Source organism: Hypomesus nipponensis, chromosome 14, assembly GCF_054491055.1.
Source record: "Hypomesus nipponensis isolate SF chromosome 14, ASM5449105v1, whole genome shotgun sequence".
Classification (NCBI taxonomy): Eukaryota; Metazoa; Chordata; class Actinopteri; order Osmeriformes; family Osmeridae; genus Hypomesus; species Hypomesus nipponensis.
In genome coordinates, this window is record NC_140374.1 from 12,129,514 (window position 1) to 12,146,729 (window position 17,216).

The following is a 17,216-nucleotide window of genomic DNA, read 5'->3' on the forward strand; positions in this document are numbered from 1 at the left end:
TTACAATTTGTCAAGAATATACATTTTTCAATGGTTCGCAATGCTTTACACGTAAGCCAGTCAAACAAGTTCATATGAAGACTCTTGAGAATGTTTAGTACACAAATCTGAGAAAAAGTTGACTCTTAGATGAAAGGTCGATTTTTGGTGAATCTTTGAAACATGCATGCTTGGCTAATTTCTAGGGAAATTTACAATGAAATGTGTCCCCTGCTCCTCCCCGCGCATGCTCCAAATTCTCAGACACTCATTCTTCCCTTGACACGCGCGGGCTTGGCAAGACACACACGCAACATATCAGGACTGTGTGGGCTGACCAAGCCCCCACTCATTCCTTGAATATCAGCATAGGCCCTTGAGGACCTTGGTGTCATTGCATTTCCTACTTTGTATGCAATAGTAAAAAGGTCTCCAAATCCTGACACATTGACAGTACAGGCCAAGAGTAACTACCACACTTTACCCAAAGCCCATGTGGATCCTGTTGGTATTGCATTTCCGATTTTATATGCAATGGTAAAAAGTTTTTAAAATCCTGAAACATTAATAGTATAGGCCAAGAGTAACTACCACACCACAAATGGTCCACCATTACCCATAGGTGGCGCTACAGGCCACGCCTTAATGCATAAAGATACAAGGCTTTCTGGAATGGATAAGCTCACCAAGCCCCCTTCCTTCACTTACTGGCTTGAAATAAAGGCCCTTGTGGATCTTGATGGTATTGCATTTCAGATTTGGTATGCCATTGGTAATTCTGCAGCATACATTTTTCTATACAGTTACAATTTGTCAAAAATAAACATTTTTCAATGGTTCGCAGTGTTTGGAGGAATCCGCCATTACTGCTTGCAGTTATATTTACTTTAGTTTTTTCTGAGTTAAACAGGCTCTGATGCTTGCAACTAGCTGTATACGTCATACTTTGCGACAACCAGTCGCGAGCTTGTGAGCTGGAGCTAAGGCATTGCAGAAAACTGTCAGCGTGTGGTACAAGTCCGATCAAGAAGCAGATAGCCTACATGTGAACTTTACGAAAATCAATACTATTAGTACTGTAGTATTATACGTGCAGGGCCTATACGTTGTTATTTTTGCTTTGTGTTTATAGTTTAACTGCTTATGTATTGTGTCGGATAAATAAACTTTAAACCTGAATATCTGGCTCCGTTGTTGTTCTAGCTTTGCAAAGCAAATTAAGCCTATACCTTAACTATTATAATGATGATGAGTGTTGTTTACAATTACTAGTTTATTGTTAATGCCATCGGTGTTAACTGACTAAAAGTTCTAACAATATAACGACCATAACAATATTGACGTTATCAGACATGATTTATTCATCTTTGTCTTTGCCTCAGAATAACATGTCAACAATATATAATGAAGCCGTAACATGCCACGATATTATAACTAATTAGATTAGGCTATAATTACGTTTGTCATGCCATGTGCATAATAGCGTTCATTACAAAATGGTTAAATCTGCTTTAAAATAACTTAAATTAACTCTACAAACAACCGTCATGTATGTGCAACCATTTGTAAAACTACAATAAAGGCAGGCAGCTGTAGATTATCAAATCCTTTCTCTTTGTTCTCATTCAGCTCAGGTAAATCAGCGATTTGCTGATGCTCCATTTTGTGCTCGTTCATTGTTCGTATCCGCGAGCACGTTTCCAGGCAACTTTTCTGACGTAAGCAAATAAATGGGCTGCTAGTTTACCCATTTCGGATTGGTTTCAATCTTTGGAAAAATTCTTCTATGAAAAAGCTAGTAGTATGAGCCAGGTTCGAGAATCTAACAAAAATTATTGGGGGAGATAGTTTTCGATATGTTGACTGGAGTTAATAGAATAAAAACGACCGGACGAGTCGAGTAGAAAATCGGAAATGCAATACCAACTACATCCTCCAGGGCTGTTGCCTCAAGCCGAGAGTCGAGGGGCGGGGGCTTGGGGCTAGGAGTCATTGCGATACATCCGTTGTAAACATTAGCGCATGTTGCCGCCCCTCTCCTCCTCATTAGCATTTAAAGCTACAGACACAGAAACAGCGCGTTCTGAGGAAAGCTGATTGTGGGACTACTTGTAGTGGCTAAAATTCTGCAGCATGGCTGAATTTCGGAAAGAGACTTCAGATACAGTATTAGGTGACCACTAAGGCCTATATAAAAGCATCCAAAAACAGCATGTCATGTCACCTTTAACACCATAAGAGTAGTGACCTTTATTTTGAAAAGATTTGGTGGTACCGGAAAGCAGTTTCCTTGTAGCCTGATGCACGTAGAGGGTCCAGCTGGAAAAATACTTGGAAAGATCCATCGGGTTGGTTGAGTTGTGGCTGATCCACGAAGTAGCCTACACAGATAATGGGACACAACATGCTGCCGCGGCGCATGTTCCTCTGGTGTATGGCTGTCATATACATGTTTGCTTTTGTCTCCCTTTACCTCCAGATACCAGGTGAGATTACTAACGTGGTCACTTTTACCTGGGTTAGAATCCTCTTTCTGGCGGTGTAACTAGCTTCCTAGCTAAAATTAGCTTCATGCAAATGCCTGGAACTTTCTGTAACTGATGATGCAAAGATGAAAATGTATTTTAAATGTTTGCACTAAGTGCATTATATAACTAAAAGCTGAACAAATATATAGACGCAACATTTCAAGTGCTGTTTCTTGACCTGAAATCACAAAATACCGCATGTAGATTTTAGTTTACAATATATGATGTCCTCGTGAATAAATTCAAATTGACTGTAACATGCGTTTTCATTTTCGTTCAGGTTAGCTAGTGCTTGGTTCGAGAGATTGACTTACTTTCCCGTAATTGGGGTTTGAGTTAGAAACCTAAATGTTGAATAATGTTATAATAGCCCTACAGGACCACTGAGTACTGTTTATCTGTGGTTAAACTTTCCGGTAACTACTGGGTATCTTATCAGCTAATGTGTTTTATATGTGTAATGCATTCATAGGTTTGTAGTGCTTGGCTAGAAGTGTGTTCGTTGCCATTTCTTTAGGGAAATAATTTAGCCTCTTCACCCATGTACATCATTATCACAATAAAAAAACAACAACAAAAACATTTTGTAGTTGAAATGCATATGTCCAGATTGTACCAGTTGAGTCCAGCGTTGTGATGTGTGTGTGTGTGTGTGTTGGAAGGTCTCTATGGTAATGAGGGACTGTTGCCTGCACGGTGGCAGCTGAGACACAGCGGCAAGCCTCTGTTGGACCAGATGCTGTCCACTCCTACTCTATTATGGCTGGCGCCTAAACTGGGCCTGGACACACACACTGCCGTGGAGCTGCTTTGCCTGGTAGGGGCAGCCCTTAGCCTGGCTGCTACACTGCTGGAGAGTCTGAGAGACAGCCTAGTCTATTTCTGTTTGTGGGTGCTGTACCTGTCTCTGTACCAGGTGAGTTACAGCAGGTGTAGTCCATCTATCTATCAGCTTTGTATGTCAGGCAAAATTTGTAATCTCCAACACTCTGTCTTAGGTTGGCCAGGTCTTTCTCTACTTCCAGTGGTGAGTGTTCTCGGACCGAGTGTGATGGAGGGTGTGAGTGACGTCCCGAGTGTGTGTTTAATTAACAAACGGGTTCCATCTGGTGTGTGTCTGACAGAGTGTGACTACTGTGAGCAGTGAGTCTATATTTGCCGTGTCATGACGACATCTAAACAACTTCAGAGCACAACTGCTAAGCAAGCATCACACACTATAAACACAAATTATTATTTTCTAGGCCACCTTATCTCAATATTTTCTTTTTTTCTTCTTGCCCTGATGGCATCCAGGGACAACCTGCTCCTGGAGACAGGGTTCCTGTGTGTCCTCGTAGCCCCCTTGACATTGGTGCGGGGGTCGAGAGGGGTCAGGGAGCACGACCCGGTAACATTCTGGTTGGTGCGTTGGCTGCTCTTCAGACTGATGTTCGCCTCTGGAGTGGTCAAACTTATCTCCCGCTGTCCCACCTGGTGGGGCCTCACAGGTGTGTGTGTGTGTGTGTGTGTGTGCGCGCTCTGAGACACTTAACTCCTGGTATGTTTGTTGGCTTGACTCAGTGTAATATGTGTGTTTAGCCCTGACCTACCACTATGAGACCCAGTGTATCCCGACACCCCTGGCCTGGTTTGCCCACCAGCTGCCTGTGTGGTGGCACAAGCTCAGCGTGGTTGGCACCTTTGTCATTGAGATCGCAGCCCCCTTCCTCTTCCTGTGCCCTCTGCGAAGGCTCAGGCTCGGGGCCTTCTACATGCAGGTGTGTGTGTGTGAGTTTGGGGCTGGGGGTGGTGGTAAGTTTTGTACATGACAATTGACAATTTATTTCCAATCGTATAACGTGATTGGATAACCTGGGGAACCAAACCTTTGGCCTCTTCGTTTCTTTGAGTGCCCTCTTGTGGTGTGTAGGTGTTACTGCAGATGCTAATCATCATGTCGGGCAACTACAACTTCTTCAACCTGCTGACTCTGGCTCTCTGTCTGTCCCTATTGGACGATCAACACGTGCATTTCTGGCTACGCAGGTCACAGAAACTGAACAGCTGTGGTATGGTCATACAGACACACACATACCAATGCACACTTAGGTATTTTTTGTGTGGGTGTAATGTCGATCCTCCTTGTTTCCATTCAGGTTCCAAGGTGTTTTCTTGGGCCTGTTTGATGGTGGAGCTGGCAGTGTGGTCTCTGATGTTCTATGGAGCAGTCATATGCTTTGAGCTGCAGTTGGACTGGGACAAAGGGAGTGTCCGCTCAAGGACAGGTGTGTATATATGCGTGTGTGTGTATGCGTGTGTGTCGAGACAGTACCAATCTGAGATTGTTTTGCTTTTTCAATCTTGCAGCATTCACCTACCACCAGTTTAACCAGTTCCTGAAGACTGTCACCATTCCCAGTGTCTGGTTGGGCATCCTCTCTCTTACCTGGGAGGTGGTCACTGCCATGTTCAGGTATGTGTCCTCACAGAGGAACATACAAAGGTGTGTAAAAAGTCTTGTCAACAGTTGTTTGTGTGGGTTTTCTCAGGTGTGCGTGTGTTCAAGGCTTTCTGAAGAGATTCTGCGGGACTGTACAGTGGATGGTGTTTGCTGCTGCTGCTGCCTCCATTTTCACCGTCAGTCTGGTGAGTGACCTGGCTGGTTGCATGGGTGATACGTTAGGGCTGGGGTCCCCCAACTACGGGCCGCGGCCCGAAAGCAGCCCGCCAACGCATTTGGACCGGCCCTCTGAACAATGCCAGAGACTTTTTTTAATCAGATAATATAAATGAAATAGAAATGTGCTACACTACAACAGGCAACCAAATACCCCCCCCCCCCCCCCCCCCCTCAAGAAAAAAAAGATGTTTTAAAGTTCTCAGGGTGGAACCCTCAGACTACCCAGCAGATGTTGTCCCCCCAATGTTGACTCCATGGCTATGGCCCTGCTCCGGCCCATGTAATTTTCTGTCACAGACCGACCCGGCCCCAGATTAAAGAAAGGATAAATGATCTGGCCCTCGCAGAAAAAAGTTTTGGGACCCCTGCGTTAGGGATTGGAGCCAAACGGGTGCATCCACCTCTGACTTTCTACAGGACGAAGAGTGAAGTGTTTGCATTGACTGTTTCCCTCCAGGTGCCTTTCACCTACGTGGAGTACGACTCTAACGCCAACCTGTGGCCGGGGGTCCGCCGGTCGTACGAGGCAGTGGACCGCTACCAGCTGGTCAACTCCTACGGCCTGTTCAGGAGGATGACCGGGGTGGGGGGGCGACCTGAGGTGGTCATCGAGGCAAGCATGGACAGAGTGACATGGACGGTGAGAGACTGAGGAATACAGAGTAGTGCGAGGAGAGGGGGAAGGCTTCGGTTTATTGGATTGTGTGCGGTCAGTGGATACGTTGCACACGTGTTAACCCTGCCACCACATCCACCTGCAGGAGATCGAGTTCATGTATAAGCCAGGGAACATGAGTGCCCCCCCTGCGGTGGTTGCACCCCACCAGCCCAGGCTGGACTGGCAGATGTGGTTTGCTGCCCTGGGACCCCACACACAGGCCCCGTGGTTCACCAGCCTTGTGTACAGACTGCTGCAGGGCAAAAGAGACGGTACACACATCTCTCTCTCTCTCTCTCTCTCTCTCTCTCTCTCTCTCTCTCTCTCTCTCTCTCTCTCGCGCGCTCTCGCTCTCGCTCTCGCTCTCTCTCGCTGCTGCATGCTGGGAGTGAGTGTGCAGAGTGTCTGGAGGGTGGCTGTGAGCGTGGCTGGATACACTGCTGTTTGGTTTGTATTGCTGTTTTTTCATACTGTATTCCCTTTACCTTGTCTGTGTCACTGGTCTGTTCGTCACGTGCACCGGTTTGGGTTTGGGGGGGGGATCGGGAATCTGCAGCCAGCTTTTTTACATGGGTACTTGTGTAAAAAAATATGGATGCATAGCGCAATAGTACTGTTTCTTGACGCTGTAGAACAAGCAAACATGCTAGTAGAGCATTGTGCTGAAGGACACCCAAACACAAGTGTTTCCCCTTACAAACCCGGCTAAGAGGGTGTTACGTACGATGTTAAAGGTAACAATGTTTGACTGACAGTACTGGACCAGCGGAGGGTGTCAACGGTGTAGCCGGGCACAAACGATGCAGCGGGGTCATACGGATCATGTACATTTATTAATACAGCTGCAAAAGGGTATCGGCAAGCCGCAACAAGTGAACAAATAACAAGGATCAATAGACAAGGGACGTACCAGTACATAAAGTCACGGAGAAGGGACTATGAGCGATTCCCGATGAGACAAACAAAGTGCACTACGCTAAGGACCGAAACGGCCCTGTTGGAAAACCACTAACTAACCTAGTATTTCCTAAACTAACTACACTAAACTCTCAAGATTTCCAATGTGCCTCCTTTTCTTAGAGACTCTGTTTTAGAATGGGAGCTATCCCGACATGGTCAGCTAGTCTCGGCAATCAAGACACTATCCATGGGTGGAAAAAGTCTCTGTTAATGAGACACGCAGTATCGCATAGAAGACAAGTTCACATGATACTAAAAACGGATTATGGAGAGCTAAACATTGCCTTCAGATTTAAGATGGAAGGCTATGATTATGTGATATTTGCTACCACCAAAAGGATGAAAGGTTTTGGCTGTGGAAGGGAGGGACATCTAGTGCGTTCGTGCCCAGCGCAGAGGAGCAAAGACCAACAGCTTGACGGCCCAGCTCAGGCGGATGAAGGCCCTCGTGATGCCCCGCAGACAGGACATGAAGCCCCGGGAGGGGAAGGGGGTGGTGGTGGTGAGACTGATGTGAAGGGAGGAAGTGGGGCAAGAGGACGTGAGTGTCTGTAGGCCAGAGTTATAGAGTGAAGAGGACGATAATGAGATGGGCAAAGAAACGGCCGAGGCCCTGGTGGAGTCTTTACTAGCCAATGAGGAAATCAAACTAATGGACGAAGAGGCAACACTCAAAGTCCCAACAAGTAAGCAAAAGTCGGGAACGGGAGACAAGGGATCGAAATCTAAAAGAAAGACCAAGCGGCCAGTCAGTTAAAAAGGTATCCCTGGCGAGCAGGAGGTAGATAGCGGACAAGAAAGAGGTCTACAGGCTCAAGAAAATTGAACAGAAGCTGAAACTTGCGCCTTTTGCTAATGAAGTTCAATTGTCGCAATCATGAGCTCGGTAATGTTTTTTTCAGGGGTATTGTGTATGTTAAACAACTGTCTAATGGTGGATACAAAGATTGCATCTTTAAACCTTAATGGGGCTGGGAGTGCCAAAAAAAGAGCAACTTTATATGAGCTGATGAAGGTGGAGGCTCTAGACCCACAGCGATGCTGCCAATTAAGTAGATTGGCGTAGGAGTGGGAGGGGAATGTGGTACTCGGTCATAGAACTTGCATTAGTGCTTGGGTGGCAATACTGTTCGCCAAAAACTTCTCACCGGCCTCCTATGAAGGAGAGTAAGTGGTGGAGGGCAGGCTGTTAAAAGTGACAGCTTAGTTTGAAAATGTTACGTGTGTATTTGTAAATGTCTATGCACCAGTGGCAGCCGCGGAACGGCTGATTTTTATGGACAAATGCTGAATGCAATACGGAGGAGTATCTATTTCTTGGTGGGGATTTAACAGCACAATAAGTGATTCAGACAGAAACCATGCAGAACATGGCCTCCTGGTGCGCCTAGTTGAGGCCCAATAACTGTGTGATGTATGGCAGAATCTAAATGATGACACTAGACAAAATACTTGGGCTAATGACAAGTATAATACCATCTCCCTGGCTAGGTTGGACAGAATATACTGCTTCAAGCACCAGTCACGTGTTCAGAACGGGTTCAATAAGCCCAGTAGAGTTCTCAGATCACACCCTGGTCACAGGGGTTGTTTTAATTCATTATGGTAAGCCAAGAAGTGGTTATTGCCATTTTTGCACATTTTACTAGATGATAGTCATTTTAGGAAATGCTTCAGTTTTTTTTGGGGGGGGGGGAGAAGTGGAGGTGTCAGAAGTCAAAGTTTCAAGTATTCAGCTATGGTGGGAGGTGGGCAAAGTCCAAGCCCAGCAATTCAGTACTCATTACACTTTCAATGTAACTGGGGAGATAACCTGATCAATCAAAGCTAAGGCAGGGGATGGGGCAAATGATACATACGGACCAGTCCTACTGTGTCAATAATGGATAACATATCCTTGATCCAAGATTATTTAGACCTGTCGAGACTTTTCGGCCAGGTCACTAGGTTGATTTCTCTGGAACAAGAAAAGGCTTTTTGTCGGGTTGAGCAACAATATCTTTGACGCACAATGAGGGCATTTGGGTTCAGCCCTGAGTTCATTGCCATGGTTGGTATGCTCTACGGAGATATTGAAAGTATACTGAAGGTCAACGGTGGGTTTCAACGGTGCACCTTTTAAAGTGATGAAAGGGATTAGGCAGGGGTGTGCCATGTCTGGGATGCTCTATAATACTATAGCTATAGAACCACTACTCAATTGTTTAAGAGCCTAAATGAAGAGAGCAAAGTGGAGCTATCCTCTGCAGCTGCCTGTCTGCGTATGCAGATGATTTAACAATTGTCATAAAAAATCTGACAGACGTGGACACTCACAAAATTGGTGGAAACGTTTGGGAGAATGTCCTCCGCAAGGGCTAACGGGGGGAAGAGTTGTGCCTTTCAGCTGGGGCATTGGACAAGTGGACTGCCCACTTTACCTGGAGGGCTGAACTGGTCCAGAGGAGAGTTTAAGTACTTGGGGGTGTTTCTGGGGGACGAGGCGTCTATGCAGAAGAAATGGGACGGAGTCTTGGAGATGGTGCTGGGACGTCTGAGACGGAGGTGGTTGATACCGTGCATGTCCTACAGGGGGCACACTTTGGTTGTGAACAATCTGGTGGAATCTGCCCTCTGGCATAGGAAAGCATCATCACACTGCCTTAACAAACAAACATTATTCCAGTAGTGGAGAGGCTGGGGCTGAGGTCGTAATGAACTGGGAGCAGGTACAGGGAGGCCCTGACTGAGGAGGACTGAGGTTTACTGAATGCAAGAACAGCAAACCAGCGCCTCTCAACTAACAATGATTTTTGGGGGGAGAATGACGCCCCATATGTCAACCCCCCCCCCCAGAGGGAGTGGGGCTGGACACAGAGCGGGGGAAGGGTTTGTGTGTAAGGACCCTGAATAGGGAGAAATTGGAAGGTAGAGTTAGGGTTGTTCCGGGCAGTGGGAGATGTGCTTATCTCCGGTTTCATTCTAAGCCATCCCTACCGGTAAAAAAAGATGTGCGAGATGTATTTTTATGAATTTTCTGTTGGGACAGACCAAGTTGATAATCTACCGCAGTAGAAGATGCAAGGTGGACACTGGGGTGGCGCAAAAGTTGGTGCACTCCCACACACACTCACGCACCACACTTTCAGAGACAGTCCGTGTGTGACCCAGATCTTTTTTTTTGTCTTTCCGTCCAGTAATTGAGCTGATCCAGTCCGATGTGTCTCGCTACCCATTCCTGCAGCAGGCCCCCTCCTACATCCGAGCCCACCGCTACAAATACTGGTTTACAGAGCCCAAGTCTGATGGGTCAGCACACACACACAAACACACACACTCTAATACCTGAATTTTTGTGTGCTTGTATGTAACATACTCTCCCTTGTTCGTAGCTCGTACCCTGACCGATGGTGGCGGAGGGTGTACTCAGAGGAGTTCTATCCCACAGTGCACCTGGGTGACACCTTCCTGGAGAGCATGCTCAGTCAGCATGGGCTCAAGGTAAACACCAGAACGTAAACAACCAGCATGTGGGAAAACACAATCAGCAGCACTGACAAACTCTGCTGTGCCCACTGGTTTTGAGGTGGTATTGGGCTCACTCTGGTGTGGTGGGACTTGTAACCTGACTGTGTGTTGTGATGGTGTGTGGTGACAGGACAGGTCTCCTCCCCGGCGTGTTCCAGAAGCCCCTCTGGCCCAGGCTGTGAGGTGGGTACGCTCCCAGGTGAGGGGTGTGTCGGCCCCTTTGCTGCTCTGGAGCCTGTTTGCTTGTAGCGCCACTATCTGTCTACTCCGGGGACTGCGCCACTCCTGTGCTACGACACACAAACACAAACCCACCGCAACCAATTCTGACCACAAGGACACCATACCTGATGGTAACTCCTCGCTGGAGGAAGAGGAAGAGCACCAAGAGGAGGAGGAGGGGAAGGAGCTGAAAGATGATACAGTGGAGGAAGAGAATTGTGAAGGAAATAGTGTAGCAGAGGAAGACAAGGAATTGGAGGAGGAGGTGGTGGAGGAGGATGATGAGGAGGAAGAAGAGGGCAAGTTGAGCGAAAAGGATGACATGGAAATACTACGAAAGAGAAATATTAAGTGTGAGTATGAGAGGCAGGGCAACTCCCCAGTTAGTTGAAGGCTATTGGTCCAAATTACCTGTTTGTTTTCTTTTCTCTGACTAGAAAACAGAATTGTTTTTTTCCGGTCTTCAGTCGGAGAAAAAAAAGAAATTATCAAGCATTTCACACCTGCCTGTGAGTCATAAAATATTCTGCGTCCTCAACAATTCAGACTGTATGGCCTACAGATATCTTACTAGCCATTTTCTAACTTTTTCAGCTCGTCTTCACTGTTTAAAGTTGTGCCAAGATGATGTTTGGTGATGTATTATGTACGTTGTGTGATCTCGTTGTCATGGTTGATAATGTCATTCTCGGTTTGTCATGATTATAGGGGCACTTCTGTGGTAAGATTCAGGCAATGGAAGAGAACATATGATAGAAAGTGTCATATGTAAAAAAATATGTGCTTTTTGATACTATGCTGACAATCAAGAGAACATACCTTTTGGTATAGGTCTATGTTTTTTAGTGTCTTGTGTGTGTTAAATGTTTGCTGTGCCTCTAAGATACTAAGTATTTTAACCAACTGCACAATTTCCCCATTTCCGCAAATGTTTGTTTTCTACTTTTGTCAGTGTTGCAAAAAAGTACATCGCAAAACTGTATGTACATCTTTTGAATGCTTTTTTGTATCATTTATAATAAAGCGAAAATGGACACATACTTTTACTTTTTATTGTTTAATTATTTTATTAATCTGAATTGTATGAACAATAAGGGCATTTCACACAGGGAAGGTGCTTTAGAGCGTGTTTCAGTTACCACCACAGAACACCAGGGGCCTCATAAACGTTGCGTACGCACAAAAAGCTTGCATACGCTGGTTTTCACGCACTTTGATGTATAATGATTTACTTGACGTGAGAATGTGCGGACCGTACGCAAAGTCTTGTCTGGCTCTGTAACATGGCGAATTCTAACTGAAAAGTGCCGAGACTCACCAAACATTACAAAAGTTTCCACTAGTACGTTTATGACGTTGACTATTCAAAAAACATTAAAATAAAAGTTCGATCATTAATGTGGATAATCACATCAAAATGCCAAAACCCAAAACGAGAATTGCTATAGCCCGTTTATACCGCCATAACGTCTGTTAAACTTGAGGCTGTCAAACGAACGACAAAATCACTCAAGAAATGCATGTCACGCTAACCCTATAGCTGCCATGCTGATATGCGCCAACACTCGTTTCTTCATTTAAAGTTTTATATCGGACCAAATTTCTTCTTAATTTCTGGTTCTCTGAACCCACAGCATTGATGGCCATGTCATAATAATGATAATTATATTTGTAATGCACTTTACATTTAGCTAAATCTTAAAGTGCTGCAGGTTAAAAACAAGACTGGGCGCAAATAGTGACCGTTTCCACTCTGTCGACTTTCTTTTGTCACTAATAGGCCTACGTCCCGCAGTAGCATATAATTTATTTTCTCTAATGGTAAGAGACCGCGCGCACAGGGATGGGTAATGAGCGTTGTTTAAAATCAAAATTACAATCCAACATACACCTTATGACCCCCTCAGATTTTTGACTTTGTTGCTTTCATGGGAGCCAGTCCTCACTCTATGGGAGCTCGGCTCCTTCTGGCTACCATGTAATTCGAGCACTGATTGAAAAGGAGCGAGCCAAACATTACCATTTTAAGAAGCCAAAAGAACGGGCCTACTAACGTCATCTCCATGACAACCAGGAAGACGCCAAGCCTAAAAGCACAAACGCCCAGGGGCGCAGATGGAATTTTTGAACTGGGGGGGGGGGACGGGGACCAAGCTGTCAGCAAATGATTCCAACTCCATTTGTTATTTTGTGAAATATATATGTACATATATGCAATGTTAATTGCAACTTCAGTAGGCCTATATATAGGCCTACTGAAATGCAATACTGAGGTAACAAAAGTGAGAACGACGAGCAAAATTAAGAGGCTAGATCAGAAGAAAGAAAGAAAGTCAGCGTACGCAAGCTTTTTGTGCGTATGCAACGTTTATACATGAGGCCCCTGGTCTGGTTCCAGCTGGTAAGGGGGATTGGTTGTGTAAAGGGGGACGTTTCAAAGTCTGTAGGTTATTGAGTTTAAGGATGAACAGGAAAGTACACGCACACAAGACAAACACACTCATACAAACACAGGGTCACAATTCTGTATGTTATGTTATACCAAACCTAACTTGGCTTCATGTTATACTCAATAAAACCCTTCAGGCACTTCTGAAAGTGTTAGGTAGCTGTAGGCCTACTGTATAAAACACAGAAATTCAGTCAAGGGGCTTCTCTCCAGTGTGGATTCTGCTGTGAACTGTCAAATTGCTATCACTGCTAAAGGTTTTACCACATAGGTCACAGCTGTAGGTCTTCTTTCCAGTGTGGATCCTCATGTGCTTCTTGAGGCTACTGGATGAGGAAAAGCTCTTCCCACATGTATCACAGTGATGTGTTTCCATAACTCAGCTCTCTCTGTCTTTGTTCTATGTCTGGTCTCTCTGGATCCTGTCTTGTATGTAGTCTCTGGAAACTTGTTTCTCTCTGGTTGATCCTGTCTGGTTACTGCTGTTTCTGGTTGAGTCTCTCTCTGTAGTCTCGAGTTGAGTCTCTGTAGTCTCTCTGGAGCCTTAAGTAGTATTTTTTGTCTAGTATCCACCCATGATCAAGTATGATTGGCTAGTAGGGGATCTGGAAGAAACAGTTCCAAGTTAACGAGAACTCAACTTTCACATACAAAAAGAACTCCTTTGTCTGTCATAATATCCTACTTTGCATATGTAATCTTGATCATTTGGTGACAGGTGTATGTTTTTCAGGTTTATTTTTACATTATTTCTCCAAAATAATAATAGCTTGTGTGATTAATTACTACACAATAAGCATGACTTTGGATTGGAATTGCAAAGTTTTAAATCCAATACTATTACTATAATATACTATATTATATTGCATGTGTCTCATCTCATTTTATATGTTAAAACGGATAGTTACAACATAGAAAATAAATTTTAAAAGCACTCAATTTATCTTGGCTCCACTACAGCAATACAGAAAACAGCACACTATCTTTACGCTGCCCACAAAACGGGAGTAACGCTACGTACTTGAGACTCACAAGACTGTGTGCATCTAAATAAAATAACACAATATTACATAGGCTACACTTTTCACAACGTACTAACATAACCTACAGTATCTCATGAATAAAGACAGACACTGGATCTAGCTAACAACACAATGGAAGTAAAGCTAGAGCTAGCGAGCTAGCTAGCACCGAAATGAGTTTAAAACCAAGCACAAAGTCGCAAATCCTGGATACAACTTCAAAAGCAACGCATATCATGCTAGCACTTACCTGCATAGTAGTTAGAACTGCAACAGGGCTCACAATAAATGTTAAAACGTAGGGAAACTTAACTTAACGTATGACAAACTACATTGAATTAGAGCTCACGTTAGCGTGGATACAAATAAGTGAGTACATTCGACTTCATGCAGCGCGTGCGTCACCCGGCTGACTTGAAGCAGCCAATGGCATTCTCAGCTTCAAGTCAGACGGCTGCAGCTGTAGGAAGTCGAACGTACCTAATGTCTGACTGTAAAAAGTCAAGGCTACAAACACACTAGATGCAGTTGCACATGTGAAACACCAGATGACACCAGCTCGGTTAAAACGCTACATTGATAGGCATGCATACATCATGTTTTCAAAAAATTTCAAAATTTTAAATCGTACACTTTAACTGTTAAGACCATATTGAAGAGAAGGACATTTATAATTCTATACAAGGGTATAGGTTTGGTCTCAGCTTTGGTAGGGACACTTTTTTTTGGAACGACTACATTACATAACCAATGGGCAAGAGAAACAGAAACTTTCGCCTTTTGCTAATGAAGTTCAATTGTCGCAATCATGAGCTCAGTTTAATGTAGTTTTTTTCAGGGGTATTGTGTATGTTAAATAACTCTCTAATGGTGGATACAAAGATTGCATCTTAACGGGGGCCAGGAGTGCCAAAAAAGAGCTACTTTATATGAGCCGATAAAAGTGAAGGTTCTATATGTTATTGATATAGGAGACGCACAGCGATGCTGCCATTGAAGTAGATTGGTGTAAGGAATGGGAGGGGAATGTGGTACTCAGTCATAAAACTTCCATTAGTACTAGAATGGCAATACTGTTTGCCAAAAACTTCTCACTGGCCTACTGTAGAAGAAGTGGTGGAGCAGGCAGGCTGTTAAAAGTGACAGCTCAGGAATTGTTGTATATTCCCAAGTCACATTTCTACAAATGAGACACTTTATATCTTCCCTTGGTAACCTCTCTCCCACTGCCTCTCATCTTGATGATCCAGAAACATTTCTTCTGAACCGCAAAAATTTGAAACATTTTATTTCCGTTTTTTATTCTCTACTAATTTCCTTTGACACATATGAGCTATCCAATATCTCCTGCAAATGGGAAAGCGACTTGGGTACTGACTTTATTGGCGATGATTGAAAAGAGGCAATATATGTGATCAGATCAGCATCTACCTGTAACAGACTGAGGGAGACTCAGTACAAGATACTTCATAGGCTGCATATCACCCCAGTTATTTTGCATAAAATTGATTGCTCCATCTCTCCTCTCAGCAGTAAGTGCAAATCAGAAAGGGGGACCTTTTTTCACAGTTTCTGGGAGTGCAAATTTACAGCTAAATTCTGGAAACAAGTTTTGCCAAAGTAATCAGTGAGGTCCTCGAGGTTGAGATTAAGAGAGATCCAAGTGTCTTCCTTGTTGGTCTTCCTTCTAAGGTGCTACTTCTCCCCTCTCCAAGATACACACTCCTTGAGAAGCTCCTCAGAACTGCCCCAAAATGCATCTTGACTGGATTAAAGAGTGCCCACCAACTATTACAGGGAGATCTTTAACATTCTCCCACATAAAAAGTTGGTGGCTATTATAAAAAGGAAGAAAGGTTTGTTTTTTGAAAATCTGGTCCCCTTTCATAGACTACCTGCCAGTCGGCCTCAGGTCCTTTCTTATGAGAGGGGAATCAGGTACTTGTTGGAGTCAGACCAGACCTCCTTCATAGCCCTGATACATTTCATTATGTACTCATATTTCCTTACACATTTGTGCTAGAAGTGGACTGGAGACAGTACCAATACTTCACGCCACAAAAACAGTTTTTTCCCTTTCGCTGTTGGCCTCTTCAACAAGGCCAAGGGTCCACACTGACTCTAATGATTACTTAAAACACATTACATTTACACAATTGTATCTTGTACATTTGTATTTTTTATATTATTTGTATTTTTTGTATTTTTAAATTGTAAGTGATGACTTATATTTGATTTTATGACCACTTATATTTTATTTTATTGTACATTTTATTTAACGTACATTTTGTTTATTTAGTCTGTGCAAACTTTCATGGCGAATAAATCCCATTCTGATTCTGATTCTAATACCATCTCCCTGGCTAAGTTGGACAGAATATACTGCTTGAAGCACCAGTCACATATATTCAAAACGTGTTCAATAAGCCCAGTAGGGTTCTCAGATCCCAGCCTGGTCACAGGGGTTGTTTTAATTAACTCTGTAAAGCCAAGAAGTGCTTATTGTGTCAGATGTCAGAAGTTTATGCGTATTTAGCAGTGGTGGGACGTGGGCAATGTCCAAGGCCAGCAATTTTGTACTCAGTATACATTCAATGTAACCAGGGAGATATCAATCAAAGCTTTAGAGATGGATACTGTTGAGTTCCAAGCTCTTGCTGACAAAACAGGAAAAAGAAGCCACATTCAGGGCCTCAAAGCTAGAGGCCACATTCGCAGACCTGCTCGGTACTCGAGTACAGGGGGCCTTGGTGTGATCCAGATTTCAGAAAATCTCTGAAATGGATGCACTGTCAAAGTTCTTCTTTGGCTTGGCAGCAAGTCAGGAGCTCAGGACCTTTCCTGAAATACGGAGAAGAGCTGCAGAGTTCTACACTGAGTTGTATGCTAGTGAACAGAAAGACGATGACTGAGGAGTCAAGCAGATTTTATGACAGCGTTCCTCAGGTGTCAGCGGAGGAAAACGTGCAGCTTGCACACCCTCTGACTGCACTGGAACTGTTAAATGCACTGCAGGGCATGCAGAGTAGCAAGGCTCCTGGGATGGATGGGCTCCCTGTAGGCTTTTATGGACAACAGTGGGCGAGGATCTGCTCGAGGTCATAAATGACTGACCAGCGGGTGTTAACCTTGAGCTGCAGGTGAGCAGTCATGACATTGTTGCCAAAAAAGGGGGACCCACAAGAGATAAAGAACTGGAGACCAGTGGCCCTGCTTTGTACTGATTACA

The 17,216-nt window shown here is 44.3% G+C and overlaps 1 protein-coding gene and 1 long non-coding RNA gene across 5 annotated transcripts; one reads left to right on the forward strand and one right to left on the reverse strand.

The window, feature by feature from the left end:
* Positions 1-1,748: 1,748 nt before the first annotated feature.
* On the forward strand, positions 1,749-11,556 carry lmf2a (lipase maturation factor 2a). 4 transcript variants are annotated; one of them, XR_014729770.1, is made up of 16 exons: positions 1,749-2,465; positions 3,170-3,423; positions 3,506-3,534; positions 3,804-3,997; positions 4,089-4,267; positions 4,420-4,558; positions 4,646-4,774; positions 4,857-4,962; positions 5,039-5,135; positions 5,627-5,809; positions 5,931-6,099; positions 9,964-10,075; positions 10,159-10,267; positions 10,425-10,869; positions 10,954-11,025; positions 11,111-11,556. XR_014729770.1 is itself a non-coding variant. In XM_084672773.1 (15 exons), coding segments are annotated over exons 1-15 (2,241 nt in total). In that variant the 5' UTR covers positions 1,749-2,371; the 3' UTR covers positions 10,956-11,556. The 4 variants fall into 4 exon arrangements, 2 of the variants coding, with proteins under 2 accessions (XP_084528899.1, XP_084528898.1); XM_084672773.1 differs by having other exon boundaries at positions 10,954-11,556; XR_014729769.1 differs by having other exon boundaries at positions 1,752-2,465; positions 10,425-11,025.
* Position 11,557: 1 nt separating this feature from the next.
* Positions 11,558-14,371, reverse strand: LOC146258627 (uncharacterized). Its single transcript, XR_014729771.1, has 2 exons — positions 14,238-14,371; positions 11,558-13,570 (listed from the first exon to the last, which is right to left on the reverse strand). It is a non-coding gene; the product is annotated as an uncharacterized LOC146258627 (long non-coding RNA).
* Between the last annotated feature and the right edge of the window lie 2,845 nt (positions 14,372-17,216).

What these genes read in the sequence shown, in the direction of transcription:
- lmf2a (XM_084672772.1), top strand. Translation starts at nt 2,372, where the DNA reads ATGGGACACAACATGCTGCCGCGGCGCATGTTCCTCTGGTGTATGGCT. An exon ending in CACCTGGTGGGGCCTCACAG is followed by an intron (nt 3,998 to 4,088) that starts GTGTGTGTGTGT and finishes ATGTGTGTTTAG; the next exon opens with CCCTGACCTACCACTATGAG. An exon ending in TCAGTCAGCATGGGCTCAAG is followed by an intron (nt 10,268 to 10,424) that starts GTAAACACCAGA and finishes GTGTGGTGACAG; the next exon opens with GACAGGTCTCCTCCCCGGCG.